The sequence below is a fragment of the Choloepus didactylus genome, chromosome 18 (assembly GCF_015220235.1).
Source record: "Choloepus didactylus isolate mChoDid1 chromosome 18, mChoDid1.pri, whole genome shotgun sequence".
NCBI classification, from domain to species: Eukaryota; Metazoa; Chordata; class Mammalia; order Pilosa; family Megalonychidae; genus Choloepus; species Choloepus didactylus.
The window spans coordinates 38,026,275-38,040,130 of record NC_051324.1 but is presented as its reverse complement, the minus strand read 5'-3'; the positions used below and the strand labels follow the sequence as shown (position 1 = coordinate 38,040,130).

At 49.4% G+C, this 13,856-nt stretch overlaps 1 protein-coding gene across 1 annotated transcript; it reads left to right on the top strand.

Annotated features, from left to right (window-relative positions):
* Positions 1-1,550: 1,550 nt before the first annotated feature.
* Positions 1,551-9,276, top strand: DYNLL2 (dynein light chain LC8-type 2). Its single transcript, XM_037809328.1, has 3 exons — positions 1,551-1,816; positions 4,999-5,137; positions 7,125-9,276. The coding sequence occupies exons 2-3, from the start codon at positions 5,006-5,008 to the stop codon at positions 7,260-7,262; spliced, it is 270 nt and encodes an 89-aa protein (XP_037665256.1). The 5' UTR covers positions 1,551-1,816; positions 4,999-5,005; the 3' UTR covers positions 7,263-9,276.
* The last annotated feature ends 4,580 nt before the right edge of the window (positions 9,277-13,856 follow it).

The window sequence follows — 13,856 nt, the reverse complement described above, 5'->3', positions numbered from 1 at the left end:
TAGAAAAACTGTCCTACCTCTTTTCCTTCCTCTCCCCACATGTGCCCCACCCTTCATTCATTCATAAAGAGGCTGACATCAGAATACCCTTGGTGTGAGCAGATACCCCAGCTCTGCCCTCTTTCTCTGAAATCATGATGTTGGGAGATGACAGAGATGTGGAAAGCAGAAGCAAGGAAGGGATGATTTTTCAGGTTTCTTCTGACACATAATGAGCAACAACTTCAACCACAGCATGCCAGGGCCAGAGCAGGTCTGTCTTCCTGACCATGGTTTGGGGCAGAGAAGGGAGAAGAGTAGGAATGGGAGCTACCCCTGGCAGCTTCTTAATCTCCACTGTGTGGCTAAAATGTTGGCTCCCAATGAGGACCCTCAGCACCTCTTTAGGTAGATACTTCCTAGGTGAAACAGTCCAGGGGGTGGTGGATAGGGTGGATAGGGGTAGCAAGTGCATTCAACAGTGCACACACATTCACACATGTATACACTCCCACAGACAGTCTCCTCAGCAGCCAGAGGGACTGCGGCCTGGAAGCACCACTTTTCAGCCTAGAAACCAAATCTAGGCCTGACCAGTGGTGATTCGGCAAGGGCCCTCCCCACCCTGTACCTCTGTTCCCTCCTTTATAAAGTGAGAAATATGATTTTTAAGGCTCCCCATAGCTCTGATATGCTATGGTTCACACCTCTCGGGGGTTATTCACTCCTCCTCCAGTCCTGCCTAATGTAGGGGATCGAGTTCAGGTCCCAGGGTAGTGCAGATGACCAGAAATGGCCCAGTCTCCCCTCTAACCCAGAAAAACCCCAAGGTGGTAAACGTGCAAGGAAAGAAGAGGCTGGTGTACCAAAGAGAAACCTCACCCCTTACTATTTTGTTTGGTTATTCTTGGAGAGGAACACAGCCTGGGGCCCCAGCTGGGGTTTAGGTCCTGCGGCCTTCAGGCTCAGAATCAAAGGCTGGGCTAGAACAGGAAGGGACCTTCCCAGAGTGGGAGGGGAGGAGAGCCCCTGGGCTGTTCCTTTACCTCTCCAAAGGCTGCCTCCCTCTCTCCTCCCCCATAGACTGGGGAGGCGGGGATCCTGCCGTCTCCTCTGAATCTGGTGGTTTTACCCCCTTCTCCTTCATTTCCCAAAGGTTGGGGTCTCCACACCTTTTCCACCTGCTCCTGGGTCTGACATCTCCATCCTCTTGTCTTTTTTCTCCTTGGGTTTGGGGTCTCCACGTTCCTCCTCCTCTTCCTCCCCCTGGGCATGGCTTTTTTATTCCTTTTTAGTCCTGGACTCTCCAGCCCTGGGTGAAGGGGTCTGCATTCTTTTTTTCTCTTCTTGGGGCCACATCTCCCTTCCCCCACCCATTTTAGTTCCCCCTCCCCACCCCCTCCTTCAGCCCCGAGGCATTATGGGAGGAAACAAGATGTGGGGCGAGAGCGGCGCGGGGAGAAGCCCGCAGTGCGGGGCCGGGCGGGCGCAGCCAATGGCGAGCGCGGACGGCGGCGCGCGCGGCGGGGGGGCGGGGGCGGGGCGCTATTTCAGCGGGGTCGCGCGCCGGCCGGGCTCAGCAGCGGAGAGAGCGGAGCTGCGAGGCGTTATCTCCGAGCAGGCGGGGGGGCCGGCGGGCGCCAGGCGGAGCGCGGGCGACCGGGAAGCTCGAAGGGCAGGTGGCGAGGGCGGAACGCGCGGCCCGGGGCTGCGGGGCCGAAGACCGAGGCGGCGGCGATTTCTCTTGGAGGAGCCGAGGGGACTCCGCCCCTGACCGCGCTCTGCCTCACGCCATCGCTGCTTCCCCGGGGCCCGCTGCGGACTCGCCTCCGTGAAGGTGAGCGGTGGGGGGTGGGGGGTGAGGAGGGCGGCGGCCCCACGCGCTCGGGGCTTAGCTGCGGAGTCTCTGCGTCCTCCTTGCTCCACGCCGGCCCCATCCCCGGTCCCGAGGCCTGGAGCAGGGCTGGCCCCGCCGCCCTCAGCGTTGACGGTCCCGCAGCCGCAGGACGGCCCCGGCGCCCTTCCCTCCCAGCGCAGCCTCGGTTGCGCCACGCTCTGCCCTCCCGGCCCTCGTGGCACGGCTGGCGGCCTCGGGGCTGTGCAGGTGCCGCTCCCCCCTCCCCTCGGGAGTCTCCTTGCGCTGCGTGGAGGTTTCTGGTGTTTGAGGCCGAGGGAGAGGGGGTGGAGAGGGCTCGGGCGTGACGCGGCTTCTCCTGCCGCCGCCACCCTCTGGGGCGTCCTTCCTGCAGCGAGGACTCTCAGTCACTCCGGCGCTTCTCTAGGTTCGGCGGGGGAGGTTGGCTGACCGGCCAGGGCCTGCGGACCTGGCCGGGGGGCAGATGGGGAGGAGGATGCTTTTTCATTACCCGGTGCTGGCCTTCGGGACCGCAGCTCTCTGGAGGATGGGCGAGGGGGAGGGATACGGCCTAGGGGAAAATCGCGTTTGTGTGGGGGGTGGGAGGCGCATTGGGGAACAGTCCAGGTCATTGGAAGGCTTAGCCTTTCTTGTCGAAAAACCGGGGATGGAGGATATGGAGCTGTCTTGGGGTGCCCTTTTCGCTGTTCAAAGGAGCCCCTGGTTCGTGACTAAGGTAGCTGGCCTGGGTCCCTCTGGCCATTCTTCTATCTAGAGGCTCAGGTCCTTTTCTTTTTTTCCCAGGAGGAAGGCGCTAAGCTGGGCACCTCCCTGTCCTTTTCTCACTGGCACCTTGGACAGGGGTGGCCGGGGCTGGGCCTCTGCTTTCTCAGCCGCCTGGGGGGCCAGGGGTGAAGAATCGTGGTATTGTAGTCACAAGACGAGTATTATGTAACTGCAGGCTCTCTCCTGGAGAGTAAAATGGCTTTTAATTATTCTGACAAAGTTGTTCTTTTGGACTTTGGGTATGAGGCAGTGGAGCAGGTGAGCTTGCTGGGAAACCTGTGCCAAATTCGTCCTTGTCTATAACCGGTCCCCACCCCCACCCCTGGGTTTGTAAACAGTGCACCCTTCTGAGTGGTAACCTGGAATAGGCCACCAGGTGACAGTAGCTTTCTTCACATTTAAAGAGCCTTATAATAGCAGAATATTCTCCCAGTGCTGCTGTTTGTACCTTTGCTGCAACGCACTGAAGTTGTCCTATTGCTCTCATTTCAACTATTGGTTTTTAGATGAAGATACTGACTTGTCCAAGGTCATATAGCTGGTTAGGCCTTGAACAGGGTTTTCTGACCTTTGCTCAGCTCCGAGTAGTGGTACTCTCAACCTCCCTCTTGAGGCTCTGACTTTCTCTCAGGGGTATGTCAGAGGGTCCCCCGTCCTAGTGCAGGGACTGGAGTGCTGGTCCACTAATCCTTAAGCTCTGGCATCCTCTGCTGAAGTAGAACCAGCCTAGCGTAGTTGGCAGTGCCAGACAAAGGTGCCTTGGATGCAGTCAAGGACTGCCTGGCTAGTGGCTGGCATGCGTGCATTCTTTGCATCTGGTGGAGGCTGAAAATGTAGTCGGGAGTTCTTTCCCTTCCAGTCCTTCCAGCACACAGACTACTGTGGTGGTCAGATTGGCTTGGAACAACACCAGGGACCTCTCCTTGAGGAGGCAGACCCCTCTACCTCTCTAGCCTCATCTCGGAGCTGGATGAGGCTGTCTTTTGTCCACTGGGGTGGACCATGGGTAGGTGGGTGGGGATTGTTGCTGCCCTGTGTGATGGGACTGTGGTCAGTGACAGAAAGCGGGATTTTGAGCTCATCCCGTCTGCTTCTGCAAAGCACCTTGCGTGCTATAGACTGCCAGGCAGGTCTTGGCCAGCCCTCTTGGGATACTTCTCATCCCAGGAAGGGGCCTTGTGGGGTCTTGGAACTCTGGGTCTTATAGGACAAATGCCATGGTCTGGATAGCAGGGCTGTGAAACAGGGCTGTTAAAGTAATAATTCTTCACCTTGCTTTGGTACTTTTAATTTTATTTTTTATCTCTATCACCCTGTTTTAAATACCATGTGTTTTTATTTAGGAGAAAGAGGGCTTCATCATTCCTGTGAGGAGAATCAGATATTCTCCCCTAGCGTAGGTTCACCTTGTAAATTCGTAATTTTTGAATGACTGAATACATTTGACATGAGGAAACAAAGATCCAGGGAATGACAAATCAGTGTTGGAACTGGGTCCAAAATCTAGGGCTTTCAAATATTAGATTGAACTTTAAAGAATGAACACTGTAGTGAGGAGATGGGGGAGGCAGAGGGAAGGATGGGACAGAGACTTGATGGGATGTGTGACTGGCCAGGACTGAGGCTGCCACAGTCAATATATAAACAAATGAGCTTGTCAGTGTTTGTGTAAAACTTTACTTACAAAAATAGATGGTGGGCTGAATCTAGCAAAGGGGACCTAGTGTGCCAACCTCTGTATAGACTGTGTTTGCAGGTGCTCTCAGATAACCTTATAACAACCCTGTCAGATAGGGAGCTATCTTCATTACTAAAATGGGAATATTCAAGTACAGAAAGGTTAAGTGACCTGTCCAAGACCACACAGTTCAAAGTCAGGACCAGAACTCAGACTTAGATTTCTAGTCCATTTTCTTCCACTTTAATACCAATAATATAAAAATGGTTGTTTAATCAGGGACTTATTGTGTTTAGGTGCTGTGCCATCTGGTTTATCCTCAGGATAGCCTTGTGAACCCCATTTTATAGATGAGGACATAGAAGGAAAAAGAAGTTTAAGAAACTTGCCCAAGGTCACAGCTAGTAGATGATAGATTATATCATCTTGGCTATCAGTGCTGTTCAGAATATCGGAAAGAGATAAATTTAGAGCTAGAAAAGGCTCATTTTACAGATGATAAAAACCATACTAATTATGTCAATTTTACTGTTTGCTGTATATTTCCCTGGGGTGAGGACCTAAGAGCTCCCTCTTAAGTCTGTGTTTTCTGTTGCCCTTGCCTCCTGTGCTGCTCTCCCACTGAGGCCCACACCCAGCAGCTAATGTTCTTTGCTCAGAGTATGGGGCTGTCAGTCTCACCTCTTTGCTCCTTCTGCAGTGTCACGATGTCTGACCGGAAGGCAGTGATCAAGAACGCAGACATGTCTGAGGACATGCAACAGGATGCTGTTGACTGCGCCACGCAGGCCATGGAGAAGTACAACATAGAGAAGGACATTGCTGCCTATATCAAGAAGGTGAGCTGGGAGAGCCATGGCTCGTGGTCAGGGCTGGAGTTGAGCAACTGAGCTGTGCTCTGGGGAGGACTGGAGCTGGGGACATAGCAAAGCAGGTATATCGCATGCAGAAAGACCCTAGATCTTACAAAGCAGACAAATTACAGTTGATTCTTTCTTGCCAAAGCATTCACCTTAGGAGTTCTTAATAAGAGCTTTGTGGTATGTGTATATTAATTATGTGACTTCAAGGCCTCAGGGAAGGATGAGGCTATACAGAGAAGCTTCAGGATAAAGTATAAATGGCCCAATTCAGAACTATCCAAAATGAAGACCAAGGATATTGGATTGGATGACATAAGATCGTATACAAATTTTTAGGGAACCCTGTATCATTTATAGTAGGGAATTCCTGTGATGATAATCCTCCTTGTGTGGAGAGTTTCCTTTCTTTTGTCTTAAAACATACTTAAAAATACTGCATCATCTCCTTCTCCCGACATATATAATCTTTTTTTTTTTTTTTTTTTTTTTTTTTTTTTTTCAAATGGATGAGCAGTATTGGGGCAATGGGTTTGGTCCCTGAAAAATTCATCAGTGAATTTCTAATGGATATGGTTAACACGATGAGGAAGCAGCTGAGCTGGAAGTGGTCCCAGGTTCCTGATTCCATTCAGGATCCTTATCCATTGAAGGTACAGTCCCAGTCTTGACATTCTCAGCTCTGGCATCCCAGGAAGGATGCACAAGAGCAGTGGTAGTCTGGTTTTCATAGAGGTGGTAGGGTCTCCCTCGATTTTGTAGAACTCTGCTTTCCTACCCAGATGGGTGGAATGAGAAGAGGAACACTCTCGAGTCCTGGGAAGCCTTGTGTGTGGAGTCAAGGGGTGCAGAACCAGTGTGGCTGCTGGGGGTGCCAGCTCCTTGCTGAGTGATGGCCTTACTGTCCTGTCCAGAGAAAGACTCCAGGATTATGGACTCTTAGAGCTGGAAGATTATCTGGTCCAGCCTTGTTTTGTCAGTGGGGAATATGAGACCCTGGGAAGTGACTACGGTTTTCCTACATTATACAATGTCTTGAGCCAGGACTGAAACTGGGCTTGGTGACCTGAGCCCTTTGCCACTGTCTCCTACTATCTCTTAGAGTTATGTGGTATGGGGGCTGTGAGGAGACTGACAAGTTGTGTATTGACCACCTGGGTGGCCTGAGACCCAGGGGTGGTGGCAGCATTGGTGGGTGATGGGTCCCACAGTGAACAGGGGATTGCTGTCCTTACATGGCTATAACAGGATGCGTTAGAACTGATCAGTCCATTTCCTGCTGCATCCACATGGTGGCAAGGGGCTGCCTGTCTGATTAGATCCTAAGGATTTCCTGGTTAGTTTTGATGCTGAACTTCTGCCCCTGAGAGAAGTGAGGGAATTGTCTTGCTCTCATGGCTGATGTTCTTGTTCAGGAGTCTGCAGCCCACACGTGGCCTGGTATACAGAAATGCCTTTACCCTTTACTTACACAGAACTTCTTTCTGGTACTTTTGAGATTTCTTCTCTGTTTTGCTGAAGTTCCCTGGTTTTTGCCATTTTGGAAATGCTGGTTTAGTAATGGGGGAGGCTTGCTCCCCATTTGTACTCATGCTGTTAATGTTGGAGTGGTCCTTTATTCCACTGGCCTCTCTGATTCCCTTGCTGAGAGTGGGTTAGCTGTGGTGTGAGGACATGGAGTAGCTAGTGGGAGAAGAAATGATTGGGGTAAAAGTGCTAGAGGCTCATGAAGAGAAATAATGGAGGCTTTCTGGTTTTACATTATTAATGAGGGAGAAGACTATCTAGCCAGCCTTAGAACCTGAGCTCCTGAGGTCTGGGGAGCTGGGGCCATGGGCTGGGGGTGGGGTGGAGGTGATAACCACGCTTGTGTTGGTGCTGGACTTGCAGGGAGAGACTCCATTCTGATTTCTCACCCTGCAGCTGCTCTCATCACTTTTCTTCTCCCCTTTCATTCTTCTTTTAGGAATTTGACAAGAAATACAATCCTACCTGGCATTGTATCGTGGGCCGAAATTTTGGCAGCTACGTCACACATGAGACAAAGCACTTCATCTATTTTTACTTGGGTCAAGTTGCAATCCTCCTCTTCAAGTCAGGCTAGGTGGCCATGGTGAAGGCGTCAGTGGCGGTGGCGGCAGCGATGGCAGGCAGGCGGCGTTGCTGGGACTGTTTTGCACTCGGGGCCAGCACCAGGATGTCCTCTCCAATGGCTGTGCTACTGCATGGACTGTATACTCGATTTCATGTGTATGTCGCAGTAAACAAAACCAAACTTCTTTCTGTTTAGTTGCCTGGGGAAGAAGGCTGCTTTATGTTTGATTTTTCAAGACTTAAAAAAAAATTTTTGGTTGTATTGCACTAGGAAATCTCTCCCCACCCCTCCCTTTTCTCTTTCTCTCCATATACAAAATAAAAAGCCCTTGACAAAGCCTGTGAAAGGCTTTGGGAAGGGCTAAGGAAAAGAAATAGGTCTCTGGAGGTGGAACTAAAACTGTGCAGCTGCCTCTTCCTGGTGGCGGATGCTGCTTTAGGAGGGCTAGGGTGAGTGTGTGGGGACAGTGTTACGGTTGGCAAGGAGAGAGGGATAGGAAGGAGGGTGGGGGAATTGATTTAGTACCAGGGAGAATATTCCACTGAACTGTGATTCTGCGGTTTGGGGCAAAGATGGGTTGGGGGAGGAGGGTGAATTCTTTAAGGAGCCCTAAGATGTGTTTGTCTGTGTTGTGTGGGAGTGGGGAGCAGACTAGTCTTGCTGTCCTTGTCAGAAGAATTTCTAAGTAAGGGCTGTGTCTTTGTGGATTACCTTTTATTCTTGCTCCAAATGCTCATGCTAGAAGGATGTTGGGGGTAAGATTAGCTTGGTTTTTCTCTTTTCATTCTCTTTTCTCTTCTCCTGTCTGCCCCCTGCTTAGCCCTCAGTTTTCTCATTCCTCTGGAGTTCTCTTAGCGCAGCCCCTGTTAGTTGGCTGGCAAGGGAATAGCTGGTGACTGTAGTTCTTTAGTTAGGTTTTAGCGATCAAATCAATGTATCCCTTGATTTGCCTTGTTTGTGTTAGTGTTTGTGTGTGTTTGTGTGTGTGTGTTGGTGCAGGGTAGAAGGGAGGGAGGGGCAGGATGGTGGAATCTCTAGGGTGTTATAGGTAGGTAGGAGGCATAGTTAGTTCTAAATGGCCCTTTATGTTAAAAAAAAAAAAAAAAAAAAAAAAAACCTCTGGAGGTATCTGTTTCGAGGGTAAAGTGAAGACAGGTGTCACCCTTTCTGCCATCTGGTCCAGATGCTCTGCTTGCCCTGTGGCTGGCTGCTCCCTGGGAAGGCTTTAAGAGGACAACCCAGGATGAGATGGCGGTGCTGCTGTCTGCCTGGAGCTAGGTCTCAGGGGAAAGGAAAAGGGACTTCGTGGACATTTCCAGCCACTGGTAGGAGGTGGGGATGGAAGTGACAAAGGGCTGAGAGGGGCTTTTGGGGAACTTTGGAGGAGGTCAGTCTTGGAGTGATGAAGCTATATGTTTGGAGATGGAGCAGGGTGGCAAGTGGAAGGAGATTCCTAGGAGAATACTGGGGAAATCTTGTTTGTTGAAACAGTGATGGGGTAGAGTTTGGGGAGAGCATGGGGGGATCATTGCTGATTGAGCTGCTGATTCTTGTGAATCACATCAAAACTCTCATGTGTAGGGTAATGCTGTTGGGGGGTAGGGGGTGGGTGGTGTCCAGCTCATTCTTTTTTTTTTCCCCTAAGTCCATTGTTGGGGATGGTGGGGAGGCAAGAGAATGCCCCTCCCCAAGCCCTTAGTGTGTGCCGAGCTTTCTTTTCAACAGGAGGGAGGGTGGGGACCGGGGTGGTAACTGAGTTCCCTATATGTATCCAGCTTCCCCTCAGTGGGCATTGTCTTTGGCAGATTTGAGTGCTTGATTTTAGTTTTAGTTTTGTTTTGTTTTTAAATGAATGTCTAAATCTGTGTTTCTCCCTGCCCTCCCAGACTTGTGTGGCTAGTTGGAAATGTCTGGTTTGTTTTCATCTCTCTCATTTCTGGAGCAGGGGCTGAGGCCCCACCATCTCCTATGCTCTGCATCCACGCCTCTTTTGGACATTAAAGGTCGATTGATGCATTTCTGAGCTGTTGGGGTTTCTTTGGGTTAAAGGGGTTTGTCTGGTGGCAGTGATGCCACACAGTGGGTGGGGAGGGGGGCTGTTTAGGGTGGAATTGAATGGAAGCTGAAGAGGTAATACTGGCAGAGAGATACTGATTGGTTGTAGGGACTAGGCTTGGGTCCCTTAAGTGGGGGAGAATGTCTAACCAGTAACACTTAACCCACAAGGACTCCTGGGTCCTGTCTCCCTTAGTAGGGATGGCCAGGTGAGTCACATTTTGGGTCTTTGGTATATTAGGCAGTATCTTTCCAGCTGTAACAAGTCTTCCCAGCCTGGAGACTCCCCATTCTAGGCTTCCCCAACACTTGTAACTCTACTACTCCCCATTTTAGGCTTCCCTGAGGCCTGGAAACTGTATCTGTTAAGACCTTCTCTGGCCACTGAGAAATGGAAAAACTGGGGTCTTAAGTCTTCAGGACAAATGGGGATCTTTTGGTGGCCCCTGAGTGATTCTCTGACTCTTGGGTTATCCTGGTTGTACCATTTGGCTCTACCTCCCCCATATGTGGAGAAGTCAGCAGTGCCAAGACCATTCTGAAAGTATCTGCCAAATTCTCACGCTAAGCCACTGGTGTCTGGACTTGTAGCCACAATTGTTGTGGAGCTTTTAGGAGGCAGAGAGGCTGTGTCCTTATTTCTGTTGTCACTTGTTCACTCAAGCATATGAGTTCCTCTTGTATGCTTGTTCCTAGGATGCTGATCACACAGGGGAATGAGACAGGCAAGTTCTTTGCTTCCATGGTATGCACATTCTAATGGATGGGACAGATTCGTAAACATTGATAACTTTTCCAATAGTGATATGTGCTGTCAAGGAATAAGCTGAGCAATGAGCTACTAGTGTTGGGGGTAGGTGGATAGGGTTCCTACAGATAGGAAGTTGGTGGGCTGGATGGATCTTAGAGACAGAGTTGTACCTCTTAGGCAGTGAGGTCCTGAGGGAGCAAGGAGAGGGATTCTAGAACTCCAACTATGTTCTTTCCTTTGCTGGTGTGAGTGTTATGATAGAGCTAGGCCCTTAGGGTGAGGAGAATGAAGCCAAGTTCATATTTCATTTGGGACTGATATGTCTAGGGCCAAAATACATCCTTTTCCTGCCCTGATGGGAGAGGCAATCCAGGTGGCAACTGTGGACAAATTCCTGCACAGGTAGGTGCACATGCTCATCTGGGAGGCTAATCCTGAAAGACAGAGGTTTGCTGGAGGATGTCTTCACCCTTTGGAGCCCAGGAGGGAAGGGATGAGGGCATGGGTTATAGAAAAATCAAGTCTTTCTCCAGGCCATTTGCCCTACCTGTATGCCCTGTCCTCACTCTGCCTTAGAATGAGGTGTAGAAGTAGCTGTGGAAGGCAGATGGGGATTGTGGCTTAGAGGATTGCAGCCATTGCCGGAACCATAGCCAGGCAGAGAGGAGGGAGTGGGCTGGTTGGCATCAATGCCCCACCTCTCATCCTGTGCTCCAGTCCTCTGAGACTCTCTTTTGGTTGAACCCAACCAAGAAGCAAATGGTAAGGCTGGAAATGTGTGCGAGTGGGTCACTTCCCAAGGGTATTCAATCCTCAGGCCCCCCTTGCTTGCCAGCTATGGAAGTAATAAATAGTATGTTTATAAAGGACATTTTTATTGTTAAAGCATTTTCAGTTTATGACACTGAAGCCTCAAGAGTATCCGCCTGAGCTAGAGACAGCAGTCATTAGCCACATTTTTGGATAAGTAGATTGAACCAGAGAGTGAGTGATTTGCTCAAGTAGCTGGTAACACTACTGCAGCTACAGCCCAGGCAGTGACATGGGCTTACCTGGGTTTGACAGCAGTGGTCTTGCTGTCACTCCTTGAGATTTAAGCCCAGCTCTCAAAGCTTAGGAGTGAATCCCTGATTCTACTGATGTTCCCTCTCCTGGGGCTCTGGTTTAATAAGGGTGGGGAGGAAAATTCCTTGCCCCTCCTCCCTCTTCCTGCCCTCTACCAAGGATTGAGTAGCAGCCCCCTTTCTCCTTGGGACTTCATGGGAGAGATAATACCTATACTGGATTTAGAAGAGAGAGCAGTCTCCTGAAATTCTGACCTCTTAGACCTCCCCTGAGGTCTAAAAGCACAGCCTCCTCACCGCTCTGGTAACAAGGAGCAGCTTTTCACCTGTCAAGGAGGTCACATGTACCTGTGTGTATATCTTTGTGGTGTATGTGGGCCTGATGTCCACATCAGTGTTCACGCATACTCCTCCCCACGAAATGCTGCTTTATCAATATAGAGAGGTTTGTAAGAAAAGTTCAAAGAGTATCAGCAGAACCCCGGGTCCCCATGGACTCTTCTCCCTCACTTCGTCCAAACAAAGGTGTGCAGGGCTTGTGGTGAGGCTGCTAAACATTGCTGTCTTGGTCTCTCTAGAGAGAAGCCAGATATGCAAGGACAGTGTGGTGGTGTGGGCAGAACACAGGATCTAGAATCAGAAGATCTGGGGTTATGTCCCAGTAACAATACCTACCCACTGTATGAACTTGGGCAAGTTGCTTGAGCTCTCTGAGCCTCAATTTCTTCATCTGTAAGATGAGAATAATACTCGCCTTCTCTAAAGAGTTGTTATGAGGACCTATATGTGAGAGTGCTTTGAAATTGGAAAGGTGTGATGATGATGATGACGATGATAAAGATAATGATTTTTAGGGTCTGTGACAATAAAGCTTGGGGAAAGAAAAAAGAATTCTGGGAAGTAGGGCCCCCAAAATGTCCCTCCATACCGTCACACCATTATTTTCCCTCCCTGCCAAATTGTACCCATATTGTAGAGTAGGAAATCAAGGACCAGGCGGGGAAAGAGACTTACCCAAGGGCACATGGATGGTTTGGGACAATTAGGGTGTAGAATCTGGTCTCCTGATTACCAGGTCAGGACTGATTCTGGTTTGAGGTGGCAGAGGGGGCTAATTTGTCACTAAGGTGTTGACCCCCTACTGAACTTTGAAGTGCCCTGTGCTTGGTGGTGGTGTACTTGATATTTTTTAGTATCTACACAGAGTTGTGCAACCATCACCAGTATCTAATCCCAGAATATTTTCATCAACCCTCAAAGAAACCCTGTACCTATTAGCAGTCATCCTCCATTCCCTCTTCCCTCTAGCCCCTGGCAACCACTAATCTGTCTCTATGAATTTGCTTATTCTGGACATTTATATAAATGAAATAATACAATATGTGGCTTTTTTGTGTCTGATTTCTTTAACTTGATGTTTTCAAGGTTCAACTGTGTTGTAGCATTTATTAGCACTTGATTCCTTTTTTCTAGCTGGATAATGTTCCAGTGTATGGATATACCACATTTAATTATTCATCTTTTGATGGACATTTGGGTTGTTTCCATTTTGGGGCTATTAAGAATGATGCTGCTATGAACGTTCTTGTACAGGTTTGTGTGTGGACATATGTTTTCAATTCTCTTGGGTTTTTATTTATAAATAAATAAATAAATTCTGTTGACAGATAGAAAACAGGCTGAGTCCAGAGACACCCTGGGCCAAAGCACCTTTCTCTCCAAGGCAGAAGCCTGCAAATCCTGAAGCACGAGGGAGGGCAGGAAGGAGTCTGACTCTGCCTTGCCAGCGTGGGCAGGGTCCTTGTTTCCAGGGCTTCCTGAGCAGCTGAGGACTCCAGGGCCATTGCAGCCTCCAAAACCAACTGCAGTGCCGCTTCCCTGGCCTGTTGGCTCACCTTCTTCCTTCTGACCACTGGAATTTCTTCAACATTCCTTTGCCTGTCCAGGTCTGGGAGACCGCCCAGTTGTGATGATATGGTGGTTCCAGCCTCCAAGAGAGCTCTCACAATGACCATGCCCTGGTGAAAGGCCTGTGTGGAGATGTGCATGGAGGACTGAGTCCCACTGACCTTGCAGGTGTAGACCAGCTGGTACTGCACTGGCCCGGCCCACGCCCACTGCTCTCCACCTTCTCAGGCCAGGCTCCCAGGCCCATGCCTCAGCAGCACTGGCGTTGCCTTCTTTTATTTTTTAATGTCAATTTACTTTTATGTTTTTAAAATCTAGATTGAAGTTGGCACAATTTTTCTGTATAGGGCCAGACAGTAAATATTTTAGCTTTGTGGGCCATATGGTCTCTACCCAACGACTCAATTCTGCCATTGTAGTGTGAAAGACAATATGTAAATGAATGAGCATGGCTGTATTCCAGTACAACTCTGAACAGGCAGTGGCCCAGATTCCGCCTGCAGACCATAGGTTGCTAACCCCTAATCTAGATGATACATTCATGTGATTCAATATTCCAAAGGTACAAAAAGTGAAAACTCCCTGTCTCCTAGTTACTGGACTTCCCTCCCTGGAAGCAATGAATGTTAGAGATTTTATGTCCCCTTTCAGAGATAGTTGATATGAACATGTTTTTAAGTGGCTGTAATTTTCCAATGTGTTGCAGATAGTTTAATAAACATGAAAAGACAAACATATCTGAAGGTGTGTTCTGAAAGACAGAACACTATTCTATGAGAGCATCCCTGACCTGCCCACTTGGCTTCTCCATCTGAATGATCTTTT

What these genes read in the sequence shown, in the direction of transcription:
- DYNLL2 (XM_037809328.1), top strand. Translation starts at nt 5,006, where the DNA reads ATGTCTGACCGGAAGGCAGTGATCAAGAACGCAGACATGTCTGAGGAC. An exon ending in TTGCTGCCTATATCAAGAAG is followed by an intron (nt 5,138 to 7,124) that starts GTGAGCTGGGAG and finishes TTCTTCTTTTAG; the next exon opens with GAATTTGACAAGAAATACAA.